The sequence below is a fragment of the Pseudophryne corroboree genome, chromosome 2 (genome assembly GCF_028390025.1).
Source record: "Pseudophryne corroboree isolate aPseCor3 chromosome 2, aPseCor3.hap2, whole genome shotgun sequence".
Lineage (NCBI taxonomy): Eukaryota > Metazoa > Chordata > Amphibia > Anura > Myobatrachidae > Pseudophryne > Pseudophryne corroboree.
In genome coordinates this window covers 625,833,758-625,859,616 of record NC_086445.1, presented here as the reverse complement: position 1 = coordinate 625,859,616, position 25,859 = coordinate 625,833,758, and the positions used below count along the sequence as shown (strand labels likewise).

Here is a 25,859-nt window from a genome sequence, read left to right as displayed (position 1 = left end):
GACCTCTCTGTAGTTTTGCTCACAAATCTCTTTCTTGCTCTGACACTGAAGGTTCTACTTACTAGGCCTTGGACGGAGATAAAGTGGAGGGAGATGAAGCACCAGCCAATCAGCTCCTAACTGCCATTTTTCGAAACAGCCTGTAACATGGCAGTTAGGAGCTAATTGGCTGAGACTTTATCTCTGTCCACTTTATCTCCGCCCAAGGCTTAGTAAATAGACCCCTGAGGTTTGAGGGCAGCTTTGTTAAAGCCATGCCTGCATGTAGTAAGATGCAGCTTCCATTTCCTCATAATTGATCCACCAGTGCTCACTGGGCTATCCAAGCACTTGGATATTATTTTGTAACCTTTCCTTATGTTGTGCATGTCTATAACATTATCATTATTTTTCTTAGCATGCTCTTTGGTCTTCATTTTCTCTAACGTCCTAGTGGATGCTGGGACTCCGTCAGGACCATGGGGAATAGCGGGCTCCGCAGGAGACAGGGCACATCTAAATAAAGCTTTTAGGATCACATGGTGCGTACTGGCTCCTCCCCCTATGACCCTCCTCCAAGCCTCAGTTAGGTTTTTGTGCCCGTCCGAGAAGGGTGCAATCTAGGTGGCTCTCCTAAAGAGCTGCTTAGAAAAAGTTTTTTTAGGTTTAAATCTCAGTGAATCCTGCTGGCAACAGGATCACTGCATCGAGGGACTTAGGGGAGAGATTTCCAACTCACCTGCGTGCAGGATGGATTGGAGTCTTAGGCTACTGGACACTTAGCTCCAGAGGGAGTCGGAACACAGGTCCTCCTGGGGTTCGTCCTGGAGCCGCGCCGCCGATCCCCCTTACAGACGCTGAAGACGGAGGTCCGGAAAGCAGGCGTCAGAAGACTCCTCAGTCTTCATGAAGGTAGCGCACAGCACTGCAGCTGTGCGCCATTGTTGCTACACGTCTCACTGATTCAGTCACGGAGGGTGCAGGGCGCTGCTGGGGGCGCCCTGGGCAGCAATATTAAATACCTTTAGTGGCAAAATAAATACATCACATATAGCCATTAAGGCTATATGTATGTATTTAACCCAGGCCAGTTTTCTTAAAACCCGGGAGAAAAGCCCGCCGGAAAAGGGGCGGAGCTTATTCTCCTCAGCACTCAGCGCCATTTTCCTGCTCAGCTCCGCTGGTGAGGAAGGCTCCCAGGACTCTCCCCTGCACTGCACTACAGAAACAGGGTAACAAAGAGAAGGGGGGCATAATTTGGCGATATTGATATATTAAAAGCGCTTATATCAAAAACAACACCTTCTAGGGTTGTTTATATACATTTATAGCGCTTTTGGTGTGTGCTGGCAAACTCTCCCTCTGTCTCCCCAAAGGGCTAAGAGGGTCCTGTCTTCGATTAGAGCATTCCCTGTGTGGCTGCTGTGTGTCGGTACGTGTGTGTCGACATGTATGAGGACGATGTTGGTGTGGAGGCAGAGCAATTGCCGGTAATGGTGATGTCACCCCCTAGGGAGTCGACACCGGAATGGATGGCTTTAGTTATGGAATTACGTGATAATGTTAGCACATTACAAAAGTCAGTTGACGAAATGAGACGGCCGGAAAACCAGTTAGTACCGGCTCAGGCGTCTCAGACACCGTCAGGGGCTGTAAAACGTCCCTTACCTCAGTCAGTCGACACGGGTACCGACACAGATGAATCTAGTGTCGACGGTGAAGAAACAAACGTATTTTCCAATAGGGCCACACGGCAATGAAGGAGGCTTTGCAGATCTCTGATACTGCTGGTACCTCAAAAAGGGGTATTATGTGGGGGGTGAAAAAACTACCTGTAGCTTTTCCAGAATCAGAGGAATTGAATGACGTGTGTGACGAAGCGTGGGTTAACCCAGATAGAAAACTGCTAATTTCCAAAAAGTTATTGGCATTATACCCTTTCCCACCAGAGGTTAGGGCGCGCTGGGAAACACCCCCTAGGGTGGATAAGGCGCTCACACGTTTATCAAAGCAAGTGGCGTTGCCGTCTCCTGATACGGCCGCCCTCAAGGATCCAGCAGATAGGAGGCTGGAAACTACACTGAAGAGTATATACACACATACTGGTGTTATACTGCGACCGGCAGTAGCCTCAGCCTGGATGTGCAGTGCTGGGGTAGTGTGGTTGGATTCTCTGACTGAAAATATTGATACCCTGGATAGGGACAGTATTTTATTGACTCTAGAGCAATTAAAGGATGCTTTTCTTTATATGCGAGATGCTCAGAGGGATATTTGTACTCTAGCATCAAGAGTAAGCGCGATGTCCATATCTGCCAGAAGAAGTTTATGGACGCGACAGTGGTCAGGTGATGCGGATTCCAAAAGGCATATGGAAGTATTGCCATATAAAGGAGAGGAATTATTTGGGGTCGGTCTTTCGGACCTGGTGGCCACGGCAACTGCCGGCAAATCCACTTTTTTACCTCAGACCCCCTCCCAACAGAAAAAGACACCGTCTTTTCAGCCGCAGTCCTTTCGCTCCTATAAAAACAAGCGACCAAAAGGACAGTCTTATCTGCCGCGAGGCAGAGGAAAGGGTAAGAGAGGGCAGCAAGCAGCCCCTGCCCAGGACCAGAAGCCCGCCCCGGGTTCTACAAAGCCATCAGCATGACGCTGGGGCTTTACAAGCGGACTCAGGAGCGGTGGGGGGTCGACTCAAGATTTTCAGCAATCAGTGGGCTCGCTCACAAGTGGACCCATGGATCCTGCAGATAATATCTCAGGGTTACATGTTGGAGTTCGAAAGGTCTCCCCCTCGCCGGTTCCTAAAGTCTGCTTTACCAACGTCTCCCTCAGAAAGGACGTCGGTTTTGGAAGCCATTCACAAGCTGTATTCTCAGCAGGTGATAGTCAAGGTACCCCTCCTACAACAGGGAAAGGGGTATTATTCCACACTATTTGTGGTACCGAAGCCGGACGGTTCGGTAAGACCTATTCTAAACCTGAAATCCTTGAACCTGTACATACAGAAATTCAAGTTCAAGATGGAGTCACTCAGAGCAGTGATAGCGAATCTGGAAGAAGGGGACTTCATGGTGTCCCTGGACATAAAAGATGCTTATCTGCATGTCCCAATTTACCCCTCACACCAAGGGTATCTCAGGTTCGTGATACAAGACTGTCATTATCAGTTTCAAACGCTGCCGTTTGGTTTGTCCACGGCCCCTCGGGTCTTTACCAAGGTAATGACCGAAATGATGGTTCTTCTACGAAGAAAAGGCGTATTAATTATCCCTTACTTGGACGATCTCCTGATAAGGGCAAAGTCCAGAGAACAGCTGGAAGTCGGTGTAGCACTAACCCAGGTAGTGCTTCAGCAACACGGGTGGATTCTGAATCTTCCAAAATCTCAATTGACCCCGACAACTCGTCTGCTGTTCCTGGGAATGATTCTGGACACGGTTCAGAAAAAGGTGTTTCTCCCGGAGGAGAAAGCAAGGGAGTTATCCGAACTTGTCAGGAACCTCCTAAAACCAGGAACTGTGTCAGTACATCAATGCACAAGAGTCCTGGGAAAGATGGTGGCTTCTTACGAAGCGATTCCATTCGGCAGATTCCATGCACGGACATTTCAGTGGGATCTGCTGGACAAATGGTCCGGATCGCATCTGCACATGCATCAGCGGATAACACTGTCACCAAGAACAAGGTTGTCTCTCCTGTGGTGGTTGCAGAGTGCCCATCTGTTAGAGGGCCGCAGATTCGGCATACAGGACTGGGTCCTGGTGACTACGGATGCCAGCCTACGAGGCTGGGGAGCAGTCACACAGGGAAGAAACTTCCAGGGCGTGTGGTCAAACCTGGAGACGTCCCTTCACATAAATATACTGGAGCTAAGAGCGATCTACAATGCTCTAAGCCTGGCAAAATCGCTGCTTCAGGGTCAGCCGGTGTTGATCCAGTCGGACAACATCACGGCAGTCGCCCACGTAAACCGACAAGGCGGCACGAGAAGCAGAAGAGCAATGACAGAAGCTGCAAGGATTCTGCGCTGGGCGGAGAATCATGTCATAGCACTGTCAGCAGTGTTCATCCCGCGAGTGGACAACTGGGAAGCAGACTTCCTCAGCAGACACGACCTTCACCCGGGAGAGTGGGGACTTCATCCAGAAGTCTTCCACATGATTGTGAACCGTTGGGAAAGACCAAAGGTGGACATGATGGCGTCTCGCCTCAACAAAAAATTGGACAGATATTGCGCCAGGTCAAGAGACCCTCAGGCAATAGCTGTGGACGCTCTGGTAACACCGTGGGTGTACCAGTCAGTGTATGTGTTCCCTCCTCTGCCTCTCATACCAAAGGTACTGAGAATTATACGGAAAAGAGGAGTAAGAACAATACTGGTGGCTCCGGACTGGCCAAGAAGAACTTGGTATCCGGAACTTCAAGAGATGCTCACGGAGGATCCATGGCCTCTACCTCTAAGAAGGGATCTGCTTCAGCAGGGACCTTGTATGTTCCAAGACTTACCGCGTCTGCGTTTGAACGCCGGATTCTAAAAGAAAAGGGCATTCCAGAGGAAGTTATTCCTACCTTGATTAAGGCTAGAAAGGAAGTGACTGTACAACATTATCACCGCATTTGGCGAAAATATGTTGCGTGGTGTGAGGCCAAGAAGGCTCCAACGGAAGAATTTCAATTGGGTCGATTCTTACATTTCCTGCAAGCAGGATTGTCTATGGGCCTAAAATTGGGGTCCATTAAAGTTCAAATTTCGGCCTTATCAATCTTCTTCCAGAAGGAATTGGCATCAGTGCCTGAAGTACAAACTTTTGTCAAAGGTGTACTACATATACAACCCCCAATAGTGCCTCCAGTGGCACCGTGGGATTTGAACGTAGTTTTGAATTTTCTCAAATCTCATTGGTTTGAGCCTCTAAAATCGGTAGATTTAAAATACCTTACATGGAAGGTAACCATGCTATTGGCCCTGGCTTCAGCCAGGAGAGTTTCAGAGTTGGCGGCTTTATCATACAAAAGCCCATATCTGATTTTCCATTCGGACAGGGCAGAACTGCGGACACGTCCTCATTTTCTCCCTAAGGTGGTTTCGGCTTTTCACTTGAACCAGCCTATTGTGGTGCCTGCGGCTACTAGCGACTTGGAGGACTCCAAGTTACTGGACGTTGTCAGAGCATTAAAAATATATATTTCAAGGACAGCTGGAGTCAGAAAATCTGACTCGTTGTTTATATTGTATGCACCCAACAAGATGGGTGCTCCTGCGTCTAAACAGACGATTGCACGTTGGATCTGTAGCACAATCCAACTTGCACATTCTGTGGCAGGCCTGCCACAGCCTAAATCTGTAAAGGCCCACTCCACAAGGAAAGTGGGCTCATCTTGGGCGGCTGCCCGAGGGGTCTCGGCATTACAACTTTGCCGAGCAGCTACGTGGTCAGGGGAGAACACGTTTGTAAAATTTTACAAATTTGATACTCTGGCTAAGGAGGACCTGGAGTTCTCTCATTCGGTGCTGCAGAGTCATCCGCACTCTCCCGCCCGTTTGGGAGCTTTGGTATAATCCCCATGGTCCTGACGGAGTCCCAGCATCCACTAGGACGTTAGAGAAAATAAGAATTTACTTACCGATAATTCTATTTCTCATAGTCCGTAGTGGATGCTGGGCGCCCATCCCAAGTGCGGATTGTCTGCAATACTTGTACATAGTTATTGTTACAAAGATCGGGTTATTACTATTGTTGTGAGCCATCTTTTCAGAGGCTACTTCGTTTTTTGTTATCATACTGTTAACTGGGTTCAGATCACAAGTTGTACGGTGTGATTGGTGCGGCTGGTATGAGTCTTACCCGGGATTCAAGATCCTTCCTTATTGTGTACGCTCGTCCGGGCACAGTACCTAACTGAGGCTTGGAGGAGGGTCATAGGGGGAGGAGCCAGTACGCACCATGTGATCCTAAAAGCTTTATTTAGATGTGCCCTGTCTCCTGCGGAGCCCGCTATTCCCCATGGTCCTGACGGAGTCCCAGCATCCACTACGGACTATGAGAAATAGAATTATCGGTAAGTAAATTCTTATTTTCTTAGCTTTCCTTCAGATTCACAATTTAATCAACATAATTTTAATTAAGGGGTATTTTATCCATAAATGCTACCCTTTTTCAATGATTCACATGTTGAGGTTGATTGAAAGCCAATTGTTAGGGCAATTTTTTATTCTGTGTAAAAAAGTAGCGCTTTCAGGGTACAGCGGTTGAATGCTCACAAGTGAAGGGGTCTCTCTGAGGGGCTTGATGACATTGTATCCTTTCATCTTGACCCTGCCTCCACTTTACAATGTTATTATTGGGGCGTTGGTCACTATAATGTGTTTACAGTGCCATACAGATAATAGCACCTCCCACCTGGCAGCCTCCTACTTTCACTGCAACTTTACTTTCAATCAGGGTTGGGGGGGGAAACAGTTTAAAAAAAAAAACACACACAAAAAAGCTTTTTTTGGTTTAAACCGTTTTTTTGAAACCAATTTTTTTTTTCATTAACGTGTTAATGAAAAAAAAATGTAATCCTGTTTGTTAAAATACTGTGAAACATTGCTATGTATTAGAAACCTTGAGCAACCATGTTTTAATGCTTTCTAACATTAACAATCCAAAGTTATTAGGCTTTGATATGATTTATTTGAAATCTTCAATAAAACCAATTTTAGACAAAATGTAATTAAAACATGCAAAAGTACTTTTCAGAGAAACGCACAGACACAAAAAAGATGGAGTTAAGCATTAGCACTGGATACGTCACTGGCATTAAACATTTTTAATAAAAACACTAGTTTAGATGCCTTTTCAGTTCCCAGCCTGTTTCGAAGCTTCGAATGAACAAAACCAAAAGAATAAAAAAATATTTCTACACTAGCTGGAGATGATTGAGCAGTCAGAAGTTGTTTAATAATGGGAAATACATTAGGTTTTTAATTGAAGTAAACATGTAGATTAAACCATGAGGTGTTTTTCTGTGTATTGCCTGTTTAATGTGTTGGCGTTGTTTACTCTTTAAGACTGTTAGTGTTAACTGTGTTTTTTTCCTGTCCTATGGGAATGTTGGGGGAGAAGCTTGACGCTAGGCAGATTTAGCACCTCTCTTATCTGATTCACCTCCCAATATCTTTGTTGTGTGTGTGATTTACTGCATTGGTTCAGCTTACTTAGATGAAGACCACAAGCAACAAGAATGTGGAATAATACCAGGGATTTCCTTACAATAGGCTTTATTAAGAAGTCACAGTGTTGTGGCTGTAGTCACAGCGTATTTAAAAAAAAACAAAAAACAGAGTGGTTTAAAAAACAAAAACATTTGGTTTAAGCCAAGGTGGTTTAAACCAGCCAACCCTGCTTTCAATCTCAGCTTACCTACTTGTTTAAACATACAGTATAGGCTAATTCACTTTGACTGATATGTAGATTACAGGTTGGCTAACACCAACTGAACTTGGGTTCAGCCATTGGGAGCCAAGCTTTGCTTTTTGGAACTTGATAAATTGGCCAAGACCACATTCTTGTTTGAGAATAATGAGGACTATGGTCAGAAGCTTTAGTTTGTGTAATGCAGGAGATACTTTATATAACCTATGTTATGCATGTGTTAGATTGCAGGGATTCTTAAAATCGCCTAACACATGTGGAAACAGCTATTTCCATGTCATTTTAAGATTAATTAATACACTCAATAGTCTTAAATTATGTGTCAGCACAAGCATGATGCTAGTTCTAAAAATCTTAAAGCTTATACGTAGGTACTGTAAGTGTATTCTCTTGAATAGAAGTTGACTTATGTAGAGGTGAGCCATCCATTAACTTCTGTTAAGTGGATCATTTAGCAGCAATAGTGTGGAAAACAAAATATTTTTTTTATCCTATCTTCCTGTAGTGAATTATGACTATGGGGCCTATTCATCATCACTAAAACTGCCCAAATTGGCCTCTATGAGAGACTAAAAACCTGCCAGTAGCCAGCTGTATAGAAATGACAAGCATTGGCTGGCTGGGTATTGAACTGGTTATCAGTTACAGTATGATGTGATCATACCGTCTTTCAGTAATTAAACTAGCAACTAACTGTAATCATGTCTCCAGAAAATTCTAGTGCCACTAATCAAGCAACTGATCGGTTTATACAATGTGAAAATATGTTTTATAACTATATTTCTTCCCATTTACAATATTAGGAATTATTTCAATATATTTTCCATTGGTAGACTGGCAATGATGATAACCATCACTTTAAAAAGAATGTAAATGTATCTTTCTTCCCCTGTAATTTTGTCTGAATTGCAGCGTTTTTTTCTGGACTCAAACTGATCGAGACAAATTGTATGTGAAAGATATTCAGTTTACCAGTGAAAGATTATTGTGTGGTTCTAGATTTGTATTCCCTCTCTCTGACCATCATCTTCTTTCTGTTACTTATCCCTCTACTGCCCTGGCCAAGCTGTTTCCGTATACAATTTCTCCCTAACTTTTGCTGTAGACTCTGTTGCTCCGTTGGTCACTACTCAGATCCATGCCTTAACCATGCCATTCCAAATGCACCAGATACCTGCAAAAGTGTTCTTGAACTGCCAACAAAACTGTCTTGCTTCAAAATCCTTATTTCTTCCCAATCCTCCATTGTCTCTTTTCCACTTTCAACTTCCTCCTTTGCACTGCCTCCTCACCTCCCATTCCTCACTCTCTGCCCTTGACTTTGTCACCCACTCCACAACCAAAACTGAATTAATTTGTTGACATCACATCCCATAAGAACTTCATCATCCCATCCAAAATAATAGCAGCCGTAAATTCACACAATACAGTATATAATCATTCTTTATGTAATGACTAAAACTATACATAGTGCAAATACCCTAAAATTGAGTTGAATTATAACAAAAAGCAAGCCCATATGGAACAAATAAAGGATGTCAAGGTGAAACAGCTTCATTTAAGCTAAATTGGAGAGGTTGGATTTAGATGATTAAGAGATAAATTGAGCACCCTCCCCTTCCGTCACGTATTCATGCCATGTCATCGACTTCATAACGGCATATATTCACTCTCCATAAGGAAGTGAAAGTGGATCTTATTAAAACTTTTAGAACAGGATGGGGAAGAGGTTGTTTCCAGGATTTAGTTAGTGCAACATGGGCTGCTCTACAAACATGGCCAAGTACTTATCTTTGATGAGATTGAACCTCATCAGGATATACAGTACTGTATATGTTACAAAGCCTGAGAAGGCGATGGTATTAAGGATTTATTTAATACTTTATTTATCAATAGAAAAACCTCTTTCTAAAAATTATAAAGGCTGGGGCAAGGCCAAAAAACTATGGAACACATCACCCACCTCACCACAATTCCGCCAACAGTACTTGGCAGAAGGTCAAAACATGTGAAGCCTATCAGGTGTAAGAAACAACAAAAATATATATTTTGTGTGCTCACAGGTACCAGGGGAAACACCAGAATTTTTCTGATGTTCCCACGTGTACCAGTGAGTGAACAAAAATCCAGGCGCAACAGTTAGTGGTTAGATCACCAATTCATCAATAAATGGCTAAGAATTATACTAATCACCAGGCAATTATACAAGCTGCTCCCACTTAATAGCTTAGGGTTAAACTATAGTCAATATACAAACATAAGGTACTTAATAGAGAGCGCTTAAATTCCAATCACATTTATTAGATATATTAAAAAGTAAATATAGATAAAAATAATCACATTTATATACATAAATTATGCATGTATGGCACTTAAAAAAGCTGAAAGACACCACAATTGATACTGATAAACTGTATGGCTCCAAAGTATTCTTAAAGTTCATAAATGTATAGGCAGTCCATAGCCATATATTATGTATCTTAGTAGGTTAGTTTGGCCAGAATTACTTAATATCCAGTATATATCAGTATATATATCCTAGGAATTTTTTTGTGTAAAAGGATATATACACTGACTATAGCAAATTTGCTGTTATTGAGAGTCCAGATATTTAAATGGATACAAAAGCTGCAGTTATTAGATCCAAAATATCCTGATGTGTGCACTCACCAGGACCCGGTATTACCCATTTGCCGCTCTACTTCACTTTTATACTGCTGGCGTAGTATGGGGTTTATACAAATTACAGTGACCGGTAGGGTCAGTGCAATGTTTTCACCTCACCTCGCCGCAGGCTGGAACGTGATGCTTCTTATTGAATGGAGCGGCCGACGACTGTGGCTATACACCGCAAGCTGTATCTTTAGCCGGAACAAAGCTGGATATGTGGTCTCAGTCTGCTCGAGCCAGAACAAACCAAATGTGGTAGGACAGCCCCCGGCTGAGATCACCTGTCATACGGCTGTGATGCGCCCATGTGTAGCTGGATATCTGGAACAGGTCGAAGCCAACAGTCCAAAACAATCAGTTTACTCTCAGCACCAGTGCCAGTTTCCTTAACATGTTTCTCCGTTATAGCATTAGAACGGTTTCATCAGAAGGTATGTCCCTGTGGTCCACATTCTGCTTTTTAAACAGTCTCCTCCAATAGTATGATCCTGCTCATTATAGGGTACAGGTGTGCCACAGGTGTCACATGCATATAGAATCTCATACCTAGATTAGTATTTGGTTTAACAATATATTCTAAAAGCCATATTCCAATTAATTATAATATAATAGTATCTTACAAATAGTAATAAATAAATTACATACATGTTCATCATTAAGAATTAGTTATTAAAAAAGACTTCATATCGATATTATCAATGGCAACGCGTAAACTTAAAACAGCTAAATCTAATTGCAGCTAGTCTGCAAGACAAATGGATGTGAGACATCACTTTTTATTAATAGCCATTATGGCCAAATGGTCAGAGACGCCGACCCGCAATCTCCCAACCCGGGTTCAAAACCCATTCTCACAATTACTTTTAATTTTTAGTTTACCACTATATTTTGTTTTCATAGAAATTGTTACTACATCACTGTTTTTGTTTCTTTTGTGGTTATTATAACATCCATTTTTCTCTGCATTATCACAATACTCACTACCTTTGTCTGGTCTAAATACTGTACAACCACCGCCATAAACCTAAAAAAAACACCCACATCTCATTACTGGATACTATATCTCCACTTATTTTAAAGGGCATGTTATTTTATTTAACTCATTACTTTCCAGATTAGGATCTGAGGGTATTGAATACTGAAAATATTCTAAAGAAGGTCCAATATAGCAAACTTCTTCTCTAGAAGACCCAACCTAAGATAGAAATACTTCTTGATCTTTACCAGAGAAGTTTTTATATTGATAATAGCTCTATAGCCACAAGGAAGATTTTAGGAAAAAGTATAGAAGAAAATAAAGACTCTATAAAGAAAAACAGAACAGCAAAAATTAATATTAATTTTTTTTTTTTTTATAAATACTACTTATCAATGTTAGGACATGATGTTAAACCCTCCCAATTAAAAGTGTCCTTTTCCAAACAAGAAGATACAAAGAGAAAACCGCATGAGACTCAGAAGCCGAAAGCAGCTATGTAACAACATCTATCTATCCAAATTCTATCTCACCCATTATTAGAATTTTCTTATTATTCCAAGATGTACAGTTTGGACTTCATATGTTGTTCATTTCTATGTTATCGTTTAGACCTAGCGGAGATAGAGAGCCTAGAGAGAAAATCCAAAATGCCTCTCTTCTACTTAATCTATTATATCTATCACCTCCTCTGGCTGTTATTGGTATATGTTCAATCCCCTGTAGCTCTAGACCATCCAGACTACCCTGATGCTTATTTTTGATATGTGCTGATAGACTGTGTGTTCTTGTACCCTTCAATATATTTCGTCTGTGCTCTAGGAACCTGATGTTAAGTTTTCTAGTGGTACGACCCACATATTGCACGCCACATCTACATGTGATCAAATAGATCACGTATGTGGCGTTACAATCAATATGTCCCTTAATCTCAAATACAGTGTTATAGGTTGTCGAGCGAAAGTGTGTGCTATTATGTATTATATGTTTACATGTTATACATTTTACACGACCGCATCTAAAGCAGCCATTTTTCAGAGGAATATGGTTAAGCCATGTCTTGTCTGTTTTCACTGCTTGAGATGTACCCACATAATGGCTGGGGGTAAGATAACTCTGCAAGTTTCTCGCTTTTTTGAAAACAATCTTCGGTTCTACTTCTAATAGTGGTACTAATAGTTTATCTGCCTTCAAGACGGACATATTTTTCTTAATCAAGGATTTGATTTCTCTTGAGCTGGAATTATATTTAGTTATAAATCTAAGCTCAATATTTTCCTGAGGAGGAATGGGATTAATGTTGTTAACGGTCAACAGTGATTTTCGGTCTCTCTCTCTAGCTTGTTCCCTTGCTTCATTCAACAAATTCTCAGGATAGTTTTGTTCTATAAGTGCAAGGGTGAGATCATGAGCTTGTCGATCATATTCTGCAATATCTGTACAATTGCGTCTGTGTCTCATATATTGGCTTTTTGGTATGTTTCTAAGCCATGGTAAATGGTGACAGCTAGAATAATTTAAAAATGTATTGCATTCCACCTCTTTTTTGAAAGTAGATGTGGTTATATGACCATAATTCACTTCTAGGGCAATGTCCAAAAAGGAAACTCTAGTATCATGTATTGTACTGGTGAGTTTTAATCCAAACTGATTTTGATTCAAATATTCCACAAATCTATGTGCTGAACACAGATCTCCCTCCCAAATGAAAAACATATCGTCTACGTACCTGCCATAGAGCACCAAGCCCGCCCCAGCTGCACATGGCCAGATGAGAAGATTCACAAACCTGCCCATGTAAAGATTGGCAAAGCTGGGGGCAAACTTGGTGCCCATGGCGATACCAAGGATTTGCAAAAAAAATTGTGAATTAAAAGTAAAATAATTGTGAGTCAAGGTGAAAGTGATAGCATCCAAAACAAATTTCCGTCTGGCCTCACTCAGATCATCAGAGAGAAGGAAGCTTTCAACTGCCTCCACTCCCTCTTTGTGTGGAATATTCGTGTAAAGTGACTCCACGTCACAAGTGATAAAGTTATAATTTTCTTGCCACACAATGGTAGATAATAATTCCAAGAAATGCATAGAGTCTCTAATATAGGATCTGAGTGAGACCACATGTGCCTGTAAAAAAGAATCAACAAAAGATGATAACTTAGTGGTGAGGGACCCTATACCCGAAATAATGGGACGCCCGGGAGGTGCAGTGAGGGACTTATGTATTTTTGGTAAATGATAATAAGTGGGTATAATAGGATGTGGTTCAAATAAATAAAGAAATTCCTGTTTGGACACCTCCCCATTTGCCAGTGCTTCGTCCAAAAGTGTCTTATATTCACACATAAACCCAGAAGTGGGATTATATGATAATTTGGAGTAAAAATTTTTATTTCCAAGCTGCCTATACACCTCCTTTTCATAATCAGCTATATCCTGCACTACCGTCCCTCCTCCCTTAGCTGCGTTCTTGATTATTATAGATTTGTCCTTCATAAGGTTTCTAAGGGCTTTCCATTCATTTTTGTGCAGATTGTCTCTATGCTTATTTTTCTTTCCACAGATCTCTCTCAACCCATCCAAAGTAAGAGTATAGAATGTTTCGATCATTCCACTCTTATACTGCATAGGGTAGAATTCTGATTTTTTTTCTTGAACTCATTATTAGCTTTCTGATTTATATAAAATATTTTAACTTCCTTATCATTTTCCCGTTCTAACTCTATAAGTGCATTTAGGACTGGTTGATCTGTTATATCCAATAATATTGGGAATGTCTGAGTATCTTCATTCTTAAGGGCCTTATTTGCAAAATATCTTTTCCTGCATAAATCCCTAGTAAACCTGTTTAGCTCTATAAAGAGCTCAAATAGATCAGGCCCCTGTGCAGGAGCATATTTCAAACCTTTTGCAATAACTGATTTTTCACTCTCACTAAGTATTCTTGAGGATAAATTAAATAACCCTCTATTTCTCAATCTCTTCTTGCGCTTTTGGTGATGTTTTTTGCTTCCTCCTCTGCATCCTCTTCTTCCCGATCTTTTCTCTTTGGAGAGTCTTGATCCAGAACTTAAAATTTGTTCCGACTCTTCCAAATAGGGTAAAGATCCTTCTCTAAAAAAGGACCAGAGGAGGAACTTGATGTATCCCTATTTATATGGGATATCTGATCTTTATTTTTCGGTCTCGCCCCCTTCTGATTATATTCTGTGCTGGGGCGGGTACTACTAGAATTTGGCTGTGGGCCTCTTGTTCTCATGGTGTTTCTTGGACTGTAACTTCTTTTTTGATCCTGTCTCTCCATCTCTTTACCTTTTTCCACAAATCCATTGGTCCTATTAAACTTGTTTTTATTTATATTAGGACCATATCTCCCTTTAAAGTAATTATTCGGGCTATCTTGTCCTGGGTTAATTCTGAACCTTCTATTATATGATCTTACTTAATTTCTTTCATAATCCAGATTGTCCCTGATCAGTTTCTGATTCTTTGAGGATATAAGTTGCTGTTCAAATGATTCTATTTTCTGATTTAATTTGTAATCTAAATCGCTGAAATATTAAAGGGTGTCAACATTTTCTGTATTTTACCTATTTCAAGGGATGTCTCTTTTACTTTTGTTTCCTGATATTCAATCAATAGATCTATCAGGGAGAAGGAACACTGATCCAGAGTGTTGTTCCATTTCCCTGCTAGATCAGCATTGTCTTTAAATGAGCATGACTTAAATATTCTTAACCCTCTCGGGAATTTATACAAAAAAAATAAAATAAAAAAATTTCATATTAATTTTTGCTGTTCTGTTTTTCTTTATAGAGTCTTTCTATTCTTCTATACTTTTTCCTAAAATCTTCCTTGTGGCTATAGAGCTATTATCTATATAAAAACTTCTCTGGTAAAGATCAAGTAGTATTTCTATCTTAGGTTGGGTCTTCTAGAGAAGAAGTTTGCTATATTGGACCTTCTTTAGAATATTTTCAGTATTCATTACCCTCAGATCCTAATCTGGAAAGTAATGAGTTAAATAAAATAACATACTCTTTAAAATAAGTGGAGATATAGTATCCAGTAATGAGATGTGGGTGTTTTTTAGGTTTATGGCGGTGGTTGTATTTAGACCAGACAAAGGTAGTGAGTATTGTGATAATGCAGAGAAAAATGGATGTGATAATAACCACAAAAGAAACAAAAACAGTGATGTAGTAACAATTTCTCTGAAAATAAAATATAGTGGTAAACTAAAAATTAAAAATAATTGTGAGAATGGGTTTTGAACCCGGGTTGGGGGATTGCGGGTCGGCGTCTCTGACCATTTGGCCATAATGGCTATTAATAAAAAGTGATGTCTCACATCAATTTGTCTCGCAGACTAGCTGCAATTAGATTTAGCTGTTTTAAGTTTACGCGTTGCCATTGATAATATCGATATGAAGTCTTTTTTAATAACTAATTCTTAATGATGAACATGTATGTAATTTATTTATTACTATTTGTAAGATACTATTATATTATAATTAATTGGAATATGGCTTTTAGAATATATTGTTAAACCGAATACTAATCTAGGTATGAGATTCTATATGCATGTGACACCTGTGGCACACCTGTACCCTATAATGAGCAGGATCATACTATTGGAGGAGACTCTGTTTAAAAAGCAGAATGTGGACCACAGGGACATACCTTCTGATGAAACCGTTCTAATGCTATAACGGAGAAACATGTTAAGGAAACTGGCACTGGTGCTGAGAGTAAACTGATTGTTTTGGACTGTTGGCTTCCACCTGTTCCAGATATCCAGCTACACACGGGCACATCACAGCCGTATGACAGGTGATCTCAGCCGGGGGGCTGTCCTACCACATTTGGTTTGTTCTGGCTCGAGCAGACTGAGACCACATATCCAGCTTTGTTCCGGCTAAAGATACAGCTTGCGGTGTATAGCCACAGTCGTCGGCCGCTCCATTCAATAAGATGCATCACGTTCCAGCCTGCGGCGAGGTGAGGTGAAAACATTGCACTGACCTTACCGGTCACTGTAAATTGTATAAACCCCATACTACGCCAGCAGTATAAAAGTGAAGTAGAGCGGCAAATGGGTAATACCGGGTCCTGGTGAGTGCACACATCAGGATATTTTGGATCTAATAACTGCAGCTTTTGTATCCATTTAAATATCTGGACTCTCAATAACAGCAAATTTGCTATAGTCAGTGTATATATCCTTATACACACAGAATTCCTAGGATATATAAATAACTGGATATCATGTAATTCTGGCCAAACTAGCCTACTAAGATACATAATATATGGCTATGGACTGCCTATACATTTATGAACTTTAAGAATACTTTGGAGCCATACAGTTTATCAGTATCAATTGAGGTGTCTTTCAGCTTTTTTAAGTGCCATACATGTATAATTTATGTATATAAATGTGATTATTTTTTATCTATATTTACTTTTTAATATATCTAATAAATGTGATTGGAATTTAAGCGCTCTCTATTAAGTACCTTATATCAGGTGTAAGGTATAACCTATTTATTAGTTTAATATGCACTTCTGAGTGAATTAAACTAGGAGATAGAATCAGTATAATAGAGAAGGATATTGTCCACAAATAAACAAAGCTTATGGGTTCCTTCTCCATGTGGATCTTAGCTGCTAAAGGCTCTCTAGCTAAAATGAAAACTAGGGGCGAAAGAGGACAACCTTTTCAGGTTCCAATAGTGATTGGGAATGTTTCCACCAGGAAGCCATTACTGAACCCTGTGCAGATGGGGAACTATATAGAGCTGAAATGGTTGTTAATATTTGGTCTTGGAAACCAAATCTATGGAGGACTGTCTGCATATACATTCAGTTTAGTTTGTCGAATGCTTTTTCACCATCGAGCGAGAGTAACAAATACCCCCGGTAGCAGGTAGAGAATCATTCAGATTAAACACCCTACAGGTATTATCCGATGCTTGTCTGTCAGGCACAAACCCAGCTTGGTCAGACTGAATTAAAGAAGGTAAATCAACATTAAGGTGGGTAGCAATCAGTTAAGCATATAATTTAATATTATTATTATTATTAGAATTATTTATTTATAAGATGCCACAAGTGTTTTGCAGCGCCATACATACAACACACATTAGAACAATACAGGTTATACAGAACTTAATATCACAGAAAACTAAAAAAGAGCACAGGTAACAAATAGCACCACAGTTCTCAGTACACACTACAGCTGAGAAGGCGTAATCGGCGTACTACTGGGGGCGGGCAGCTGTTGGACGAGATGAACAGTCACGAGAAGAGGAGATGCAGGTATAGACAGTCACTGAGTAGCAGAGAGCTGTAATTGAAGTGCAAGAGAAGAAGATTGTGAGAACAGGAGTGAAGAGGGCCCTGCTCTAAGGTGCTTACAATATCTCCATTAATTAATGCTTGGTCACTTCATTAAACTAAGAAAGTAGAGTGGGTGATAAAACGGTTCTGAAATTGATCTAAAAAAATAATTGATAAAACCATCAGGGCCTGGGGCTTTACCCCTCAGGAGCGACTTAATAGCCATCTCTATCTCTAAAGAAGTCCAGGGGGCATTCAATACATCTAGCTGTTCATCAGTTAAAGAGGGTCTACATTCGACAGGAAAGACTTAATTGATGTGAAGGAAGGTTAGGGAATAGTTAGATAAGGCGAAAGATTATATAGTTGGGTATAATAATTGGCAAACTGATTTGCTATAGCCAAAGGGTTTGCAATCGTGACAGCTGTCGGCAAAATTATCTGTTTAAATAAGAATTTACTTACCGATAATTCTATTTCTCGTAGTCCGTAGTGGATGCTGGGGACTCCGTCAGGACCATGGGGTTTAGCGGCTCCGCAGGAGACAGGGCACAATAATAAAAGCTTTAGGATCAGGTGGTGTGCACTGGCTCCTCCCCCTATGACCCTCCTCCAAGCCTCAGTTAGGATACTGTGCCCGGACGAGCGTGCATAATAAGGAAGGATATTGAATCCCGGGTAAGACTCATACCAGCCACACCAATCACACCGTACAACCTGTGATCTGAACCCAGTTAACAGTATGATAACAACGAAGGAGCCTCTGAAAAGATGGCTCACAACAAGAATAACCCGATTTTTGTAACAATAACTATGTATAAGTATTGCAGACAATCCGCACTTGGGATGGGCGCCCAGCATCCACTACGGACTACGAGAAATAGAATTATCGGTAAGTAAATTCTTATTTTCTCTAACGTCCTAAGTGGATGCTGGGGACTCCGTCAGGACCATGGGGATTATACCAAAGCTCCCAAACGGGCGGGAGAGTGCGGATGACTCTGCAGCACCGAATGAGAGAACTCCAGGTCCTCCTCAGTCAGGGTGTGCCCCTGACCAAGTAGCAGCTCGGCAAAGTTGTAAAGCCGAGACCCCTCGGGCAGCCGCCCATGATGAGCCCACTTCCTTGTGGAATGGGCTTTTACTGATTTTGGCTGTGGCAAGCCTGCCACAGAATGTGCAAGCTGAATTGTACTACAAATCCAGCGAGCAATCGTCTGCTTAGAAGCAGGAACACCCATCTTGTTGGGTGCATACAGGCTAAACAGCGAGTCAGATTTTCTGACTCCAGTCGTCCTGGAAACATATATTTTCAGGGCCCTGACAACGTCAAGTAACTTGGAGTCCTCCAAGTCCCTAGTAGCCGCAGGTACCACAATAGGTTGGTTCATGTGAAAAACAGAAAACACCTTAAGGAGAAATTGAGGACGAGTCCTCAATTCTGCCCTGTCAGAATGAAAAATTAAGTAAGGGCTTTTATATGATAAAGCCGCCCATTCTGACACACGCCTGGCTGAAGCCAGGGCTAATAGAATCTTCACCTTCCATGTGAAATATTTTAATTCCACAGTGGTGAGTGGATCAAACCAATGTGACTTTAGGAAACTCAAAACAACATTGAGATCCCAAGGTGCCACTGGGGGCACAAAAGGAGGCTGTATATGCAGTACCCCTTTTACAAACGTCTGAACTTCAGGCACTGAAGCCCGTTCTTTCAGGTAGAAATTTGACAGGGTCGAAATTTGAACCTTAATGGACCCTAATTTTAGGCCCATAGACAGTCCTGTTTTCAGGAAATGTAGGAAACGACCCAGTTGGAATTCCTCTGTAGGGACCTTCTTGGCCTCACACCACGCAACATATTTTCGCCAAATGCGGTGAAAATGTTTTGCGGTTACATCCTCCCTGGCTTCGACCAGGGTAGGGATGACTTCATCTGGAATGCCCTTTCAGGATCCGGCGTTCAACTGCCATGCCGTCAAACGCAGCCGCGGTAAGTCTTGGAACAGACAAGGCCCCTGCTGGAGCAGGTCCTTTCTTAAAGGTAGAGGCCACGGTTCTTCCGTGAGCATCTCTTGAAGTTCCGGGTACCAAGTCCTTCTTGACCCATCCGGAACCACGAGTATCGTTCTTACTCATCTCCTTCTTATGATTCTGAGTACTTTTGGTATGAGATGCATAGGAGGGAACACATACCCTGACTGGTACACCCACAGTGTTACCAGAGCGTCCACCGCTATTGCCTGAGGGTCCCTTGACCTGGCGCAATATTTGTCTAGTTTTTTGTTCAGGCGGGACGCCATCATGTCCACCTTTGGTTTTTCCCAACGGTTTACAATCATGTGGAAGACTTCCCGCTGAAGTCCCCACTCTCCCGGGTGGAGGTTATGCCTGCTGAGGAAGTTTGCTTCCCAGTTTTCCACTCCCGGAATTAACACTGCTGAGAGTGTTATCACATGATTTTTCGCCCAGCGAAGAATCCTTGCAGTTTCTGCCATTTCCCTCCTGCTTCATGTGCCGCCCTGTCTGTTTACGTGGGCGACTGCCGTGATGTTGTCCCACTGGATCAATACCGGCTGACCTTGAAGCAGAGGTCTTGCTAAGCTTAGAGCCTTGTAAATTGCCCTTAGCTCCAGTATATTTATGTGGAGAGAAGTCTCCAGACTTGATCACACTCCCTGGAAATTTTTTCCTTGTGTGACTGCTCCCCAGCCACTCAGGCTGGCATCCGTGGTCACCAGGACCCAGTCCTGAATGTCGAATCTGCGGCCCTTTCATAGATGAGCACTCTGCAGCCACCGCAGAAGAAAACACCCTTGTCCTTGGAGACAGGTTTATCCGCTGATGCATCTGAAGATGCGATCCGGACCATTTTCCCAGCAGATTCCACTGAAAGGTTCTTGCGTGAAATCTACCGAATGGGATCGCTTTGTAAGAAACCACCATTTTTCACAGGACCCTTGTGCAATGATGCACTGATACTTTTCCTGGTTTTAGGAGGTTCCTGACTAGCTCGGATAACTCCCTGGTCTTCTTCTCCGGGAGAAAACATCCTTTTCTGGACTGTGTCCAGAATCATTCCTAGGAACATTAGACGTGTCGTCGGAAAAAGCTGCGATTTTGGAATATTTAGAATCCACTCGTGCTGTCGTAGAACTACTTGAGATAGTGCTACTCCGACCGCCAACTGTTCTCTGGACCTTGCCCTTATCAGGAAAGCGTCCATATTTCTTTTAGGAAGAATCATCATTTCGGCCATTACCATGGTAAAGACCCGGGGTGCCATGGACAATCCAAACGGCAGCGTCTGAACTGATAGTGACAGTTCTGTACCACGAACCTGAGATACCCTTGGTGAGAAGGGCAAAATTTGGACTTGTAGGTAAGCGTCCCTGATATCCAGTGACACCATATCGTCCTGGTTCGCTATCACTGCTCTGAGTGACTCCATCTTGATTTGAACCCTTGTATGTAATTGTTCAAATCTTTTAGATCTCACCGAGCCGTTTGGCTTCAGTACCACAATATAGTGTGGAATAATACCCCTTCCCTTGTTGTAGGAGGGGTACTTTGATTATCACCTGCTGGGAATACAGCCTGTGAATTTTTTTCCAATACTGCCTCCCTGTCGGAGGGAGACGTTGGTAAAGCAGACTTCAGGAACTTGTGAGGGGAAGACGTCTCGAATTTCCAATGTACACCTGGGATACTACGTGTAGGATCCAGGAGTCCACTTGCGAGTGAGCCCACTGCGTGCTGAAACTCTTGAGATGACCCCCCACCGCTTGTATGGCCCCAGCGTCATGCTGCGGACTTGGCAGAAGCTGTGGAGGACTTCTGTTCCTGGGAATGGGCTGCCTGCTGCAGTCTTCTTCCCTTTCCTCTAACCCTGGGCAGATATGACTGGCCTTTTGCCCTCCTGCCTTTATGGGTACGAAAGGACTGAGACTGAAAAGACTGTGTCCTTTTCTGCTGAGATGTGACTTGGGGTAACAAAAGTGGATTTTCCAGCTGTTGCCATGGCCACCAGGTCCGATGGACCGCCCCTTTATACGGCAATACTTCCATGTGCCGTCTGGAATCTGCATCACCTGACCACTGTCGTGTCTATAAACATCGTCTGGCAGATATGGACATCACATCTACTCTTGATGCCAGAATGCAAATATCCCTCTGCGCATCTCGCATATATAGAAATGCATCCTTAAAATGCTTTATAGTCAATAAAATATTGTTCCTGTCAAGGGTATCAATATTTTCAGTCAGGAAATCCGACCAAGCCCCCCCAGCGCTGCACATCCAGGCTGAGGCGATTGCTGGTCGTAGTATAACACCAGTATGTGTGTATATACTTTTTAGGATATTTTTCAGCTTCCTATCAGCTGGCTCTTTGAGGGCGGCCGTATCTGGAGACGGTAACGCCACTTGTTTTTATAAGCGTGTGAGCGCCTTATCCACCCTAAGGTGTGTTTCCCAACTCGCCCTCACTTCTGGCGGGAAAGGGTATACCTCCAATAATTTTCTATCGGAGGAAACCCACGTATCATCACACACTTTAATTTATCTGATTCAGGAAAAACTACAAGTAGATTATTCCCACCCTACATAATACCCTTATTTGTGGTACTTGTAGTATCAGAAATATGTAACACCTCCTTCATTGCCCTTAACATGTAACGTGTGGCCCTAAAGGAAAATACGTTTGTTTCTTCACCGTCGACACTGAAGTCAGTGTCCGTGTCTGTGTCTGTGTCGACCAACTGAGGTAAATGGGCGTTTTTACAAGCCCCTGACGGTGTCTGAGACGCCTGGACAGGTACTAATTTGTTTGCCGGCCGTCTCATGTCGTCAACCGACCTTGCATCGTGTTGACATTATCACGTAATTCCTAAATAAGCCATCCATTCCGGTGTCGACTCCCTAGAGAGTGACATCACCAATACAGGCAATTTGCTCCGCCTCCTCACCAACATCGTCCTCCTACATGTCGACACACACGTACCGACACACAGCACACACACAGGGAATGCTCTGATAGAGGACAGGACCCCACTAGCCCTTTGGGGAGACAGAGGGAGAGTTTGCCAGCACACACCAAAAACGCTATAATTATACAGGGACAACCCCTTATACAAGTGTTTTCCCTTATAGCATTTTCACATATGTAATCATATCGCCAAATAAGTGCCCCCCCTCTCTGTTTTAACCCTGTTTCTGTAGTGCAGTGCAGGGGAGAGCCTGGGAGCCTTCCTCACAACAGAGCTGAGCAGGAAAATGGCGCCGTGTGCTGAGGAGAATAGGCCCCGCCCCCTAAAACGGCGGGCTCTTCTCCCGGAGTTTGTGAGATCTGGCAGGGGTTAAATACATCCATATAGCCTCAAGGGCTATATGTGATGTATTTTAGCCATAAAAAAGGTATAATACATTGCTGCCCAGGGCGCCCCCCCCAGCGCCCTGCACCCTCAGTGACCGCTGGTATGAAGTGTGCTGACAACAATGGCGCACAGCTGCAGTGCTGTGCGCTACCTTATGAAGACTGAAAGTCTTCTGCCGCCTGTTTCTGGACCTCTGGACCTCTTCAACTTCGGCATCTGCAAGGGGGGTCGGCGGCACGGCTCCTGGACGAACCCCAGGGTGAGACCTGTGTTCCGACTCCCTCTGGAGCTAATGGTGTCCAGTAGCCTAAGAAGCAAATCCATCCTGCACGCAGGTGAGTTTACTTCTCTCCCCTAAGTCCCTCGTAGCAGTGAGCCTGTTGCCAGCAGGACTCACTGAAAATAAAAAACCTAACTTAAACTTTTATTCTAAGCAGCTCAGGAGAGCCACCTAGATTGCACCCTTCTCGGCCGGGCACAAAGATCTAACTGAGGCTTGGAGGAGGGTCATAGGGGGAGGAGCCAGTGCACACCACCTGATCCTAAAGCTTTTATTATTGTGCCCTGTCTCCTGCGGAGCCGCTAAACCCCATGGTCCTGACGGAGTCCCCAGCATCCACTTAGGACGTTAGAGAAATCCTTTTTCTAGCCTGTTGAGCGCACAATTTGTGGGCCAACATCTTACCAGGTCTATTACATACTAAATAGAATTTTTTGCATAATCTATTAAAGGTAATTTGCAATTTCTGCAATTGACTATGAATGGCAGACAATTATTTGTGAAGGATGGAGTTTGTTTCTGTCCTCTGTCTCTCTCATTTTAAGTTTCAAATTCAGTTGGTGCTGCAAACATTGTTTCTTAGGCAGGTATTTTAGCACTAGACAATATAGACAAATGGTATAAAAATGTACAATATAAATTTAAGAATCTAATGGTTAAACTAACAAAGGTGGAAGGTTGTGCCTTTGTTAAATGTATGCTATACATGTATTGCTCTGTCTCCTGTGCACATCCTAACCCTAACTTAAATCTTTAATCTCTCTCTTTATACTGGTATCTTTCATTCACCGTTTAAGCATGCAGTGATTACTCCCATTCTAAAAAATCTAAATTCTGACCCAAACTTTCTCTCAAACTACCGTACCATCTCTCAGCTCTCATGCCCCTTCAAGCTACGTGAGAGACTTGCCTACTTTCGCCTCACACACTTTCTTAACTCACAACTTATTGGACCCACTTCAATCAGGCTTTTGGGGGTAATTCCAAGTTGATCGCAGCAGAAATTTTTTAGCAATTGGGCAAAACCATGTGCACTGCAGGGGGGGCCGATATAACATTTGCAGAGAGAGTTAGATTTGGGTGGGGTGTGTTCAGTCTGCAATCTAAATTGCAGTGTAAAAATAAAGCAACCAGTATTTACCCTGCACAGAAACAAAATAACCCACCCAAATCTAACTCTTTCTGCACATGTTACATCTGCCCCCCCCTGCAGTGCACATGGTTTTGCCCAACTGCTAAAAAATTTCCTGCTGCGATCAACTTGGAATTACCCCCTTTGTTCTGAACATTCCACAGACACAACACTGACTAAAGTAGTGAATGATCTGGTCACTGCTAAGTCCAAAGGCCACTGCTCACTTATTCTTCTTCTAGATCTGTGCTGCTTTTAACACTGTTGAACAATATCTTCTCATACAAACACTACAATACTTAGGTCTTCATGACCTTGGTTCTCAGTCTACCTATATAGTAGCTCTTTCACTGTTCGCTTCTCTGAAACCACCTCCTCTTCGCTACCTCTATCAGATGGAGTACTGCAAGGCTCAGTCTTAGGTCCCTGCTTTTCTCAATCTATACCACATTTATTGGCAAACTAACCAATTCTTTTGGATTTCAGTATCATCTGTATGCGGATGATACTCAAATCTACCTATCCTTCCCAGATTTGTCCCCATCTGTATTGGTCCGTGTCACTGAATGCCTTTCTGCCATTTCCTCTTGGATGTCATATCGCCAACTGAAACATAAAATTTCCGAAACAGAATTAATTATACTTCCACTGACCAGTAGTAGTTACCAACCTGATATCGCTATCACTGTTGATAACTCGACAATCAGTATTACTACAGAAGCTCGCTTCCTATGGGGGTCATTCTGACCCGATCGCTCACTGCAGTTTGTCGCAGCGCATCGATCGGGTCAGAACTGCGCATGGCAGTCGTCGTGGCCTAGCGATCGCTGGGTGGGAGGGGGCTGAACGGAGGCGTTAAGCTACCGTTTAGGGACCGGCCAACGCAGGCATGGCCGGACCATTGGGGGGCGGCCAGTGGCAGCAGCATGACTTCTCATGCAGCCGCTGCGGCCAGCGGCAACGACGAACAACTCCCGGCCAGCCGCAGGAGCTGCGCTGGCCGGGAGTTGCTCCAGAAATACCAACGCATCGCCAATGTGCGATGCTTTTGTATTTGTGTGTGGGGGGGGGGGGCGGCACTGACATGCGGGGCCGACTAGCCCTGTGCTGGGCGTCACACCGCATGTCAGGGAAGATGATCCTAGCTGTGCTAGATTTAGCACAGCTACGATCAACTCGGAATGACCCCCTATGTGGCATCCTCAACTCTGAACTGTCCTTTTGTTCTCCACATTCAATCTGTCTCAAAATCTTGCTACATGCATCTAAAAAACATATCCAAAATACGACCATACCTTACACAAGACACTGCAAAAATGGTCACAGGAGTAAGTATTCTGGGCCCCCCAGTCTAAGAGGGCCCCCTGCCATTTACCACAGATCGGATTTTAAACACCAATCTGCAGCGATGCAACAGCAGGCACTAACAGAACCGTCATACTGACTGCGCCACACTGCTATGCTGTGCTTTGCTGCTGGTGACCATCCACAATGCAAGCCTGCACCAGCTCTCAGTATAAGTGACTGTCCGCGCGGCTTGCAAGGAGGAGCTGGTCTGGGATGAAGAGGAGATAGCAGGCATCCAAGCACGTCCGCACCGACGAATATGTTGTTGGAGGAGCATGCTGCAGTCACTACACTGTGTGCAGGCAGACAGTTCAACATAGGACAGTAAGTAAGGAAGTGT

The 25,859-nt window shown here is 42.9% G+C and overlaps 1 protein-coding gene across 2 annotated transcripts in view; it reads left to right on the top strand.

Moving 5' to 3' along the window:
- BAK1 (BCL2 antagonist/killer 1) overlaps positions 1-25,859 on the top strand; it is a 140,476-nt gene that overhangs the window by 20,849 nt on the left and 93,768 nt on the right. Inside the window, exon 1 of one of the 2 annotated variants that reach the window (XM_063957224.1) lies at positions 15,765-16,047. The exons of the other annotated variant lie outside the window; for it this stretch is intronic. Coding sequence (XP_063813294.1) covers positions 16,021-16,047 — 27 coding nt within the window. The 5' untranslated portion in view covers positions 15,765-16,020. Of the gene's footprint in view, positions 1-15,764; positions 16,048-25,859 lie in introns of those variants that run through there. 2 annotated transcript variants of the gene reach the window in all.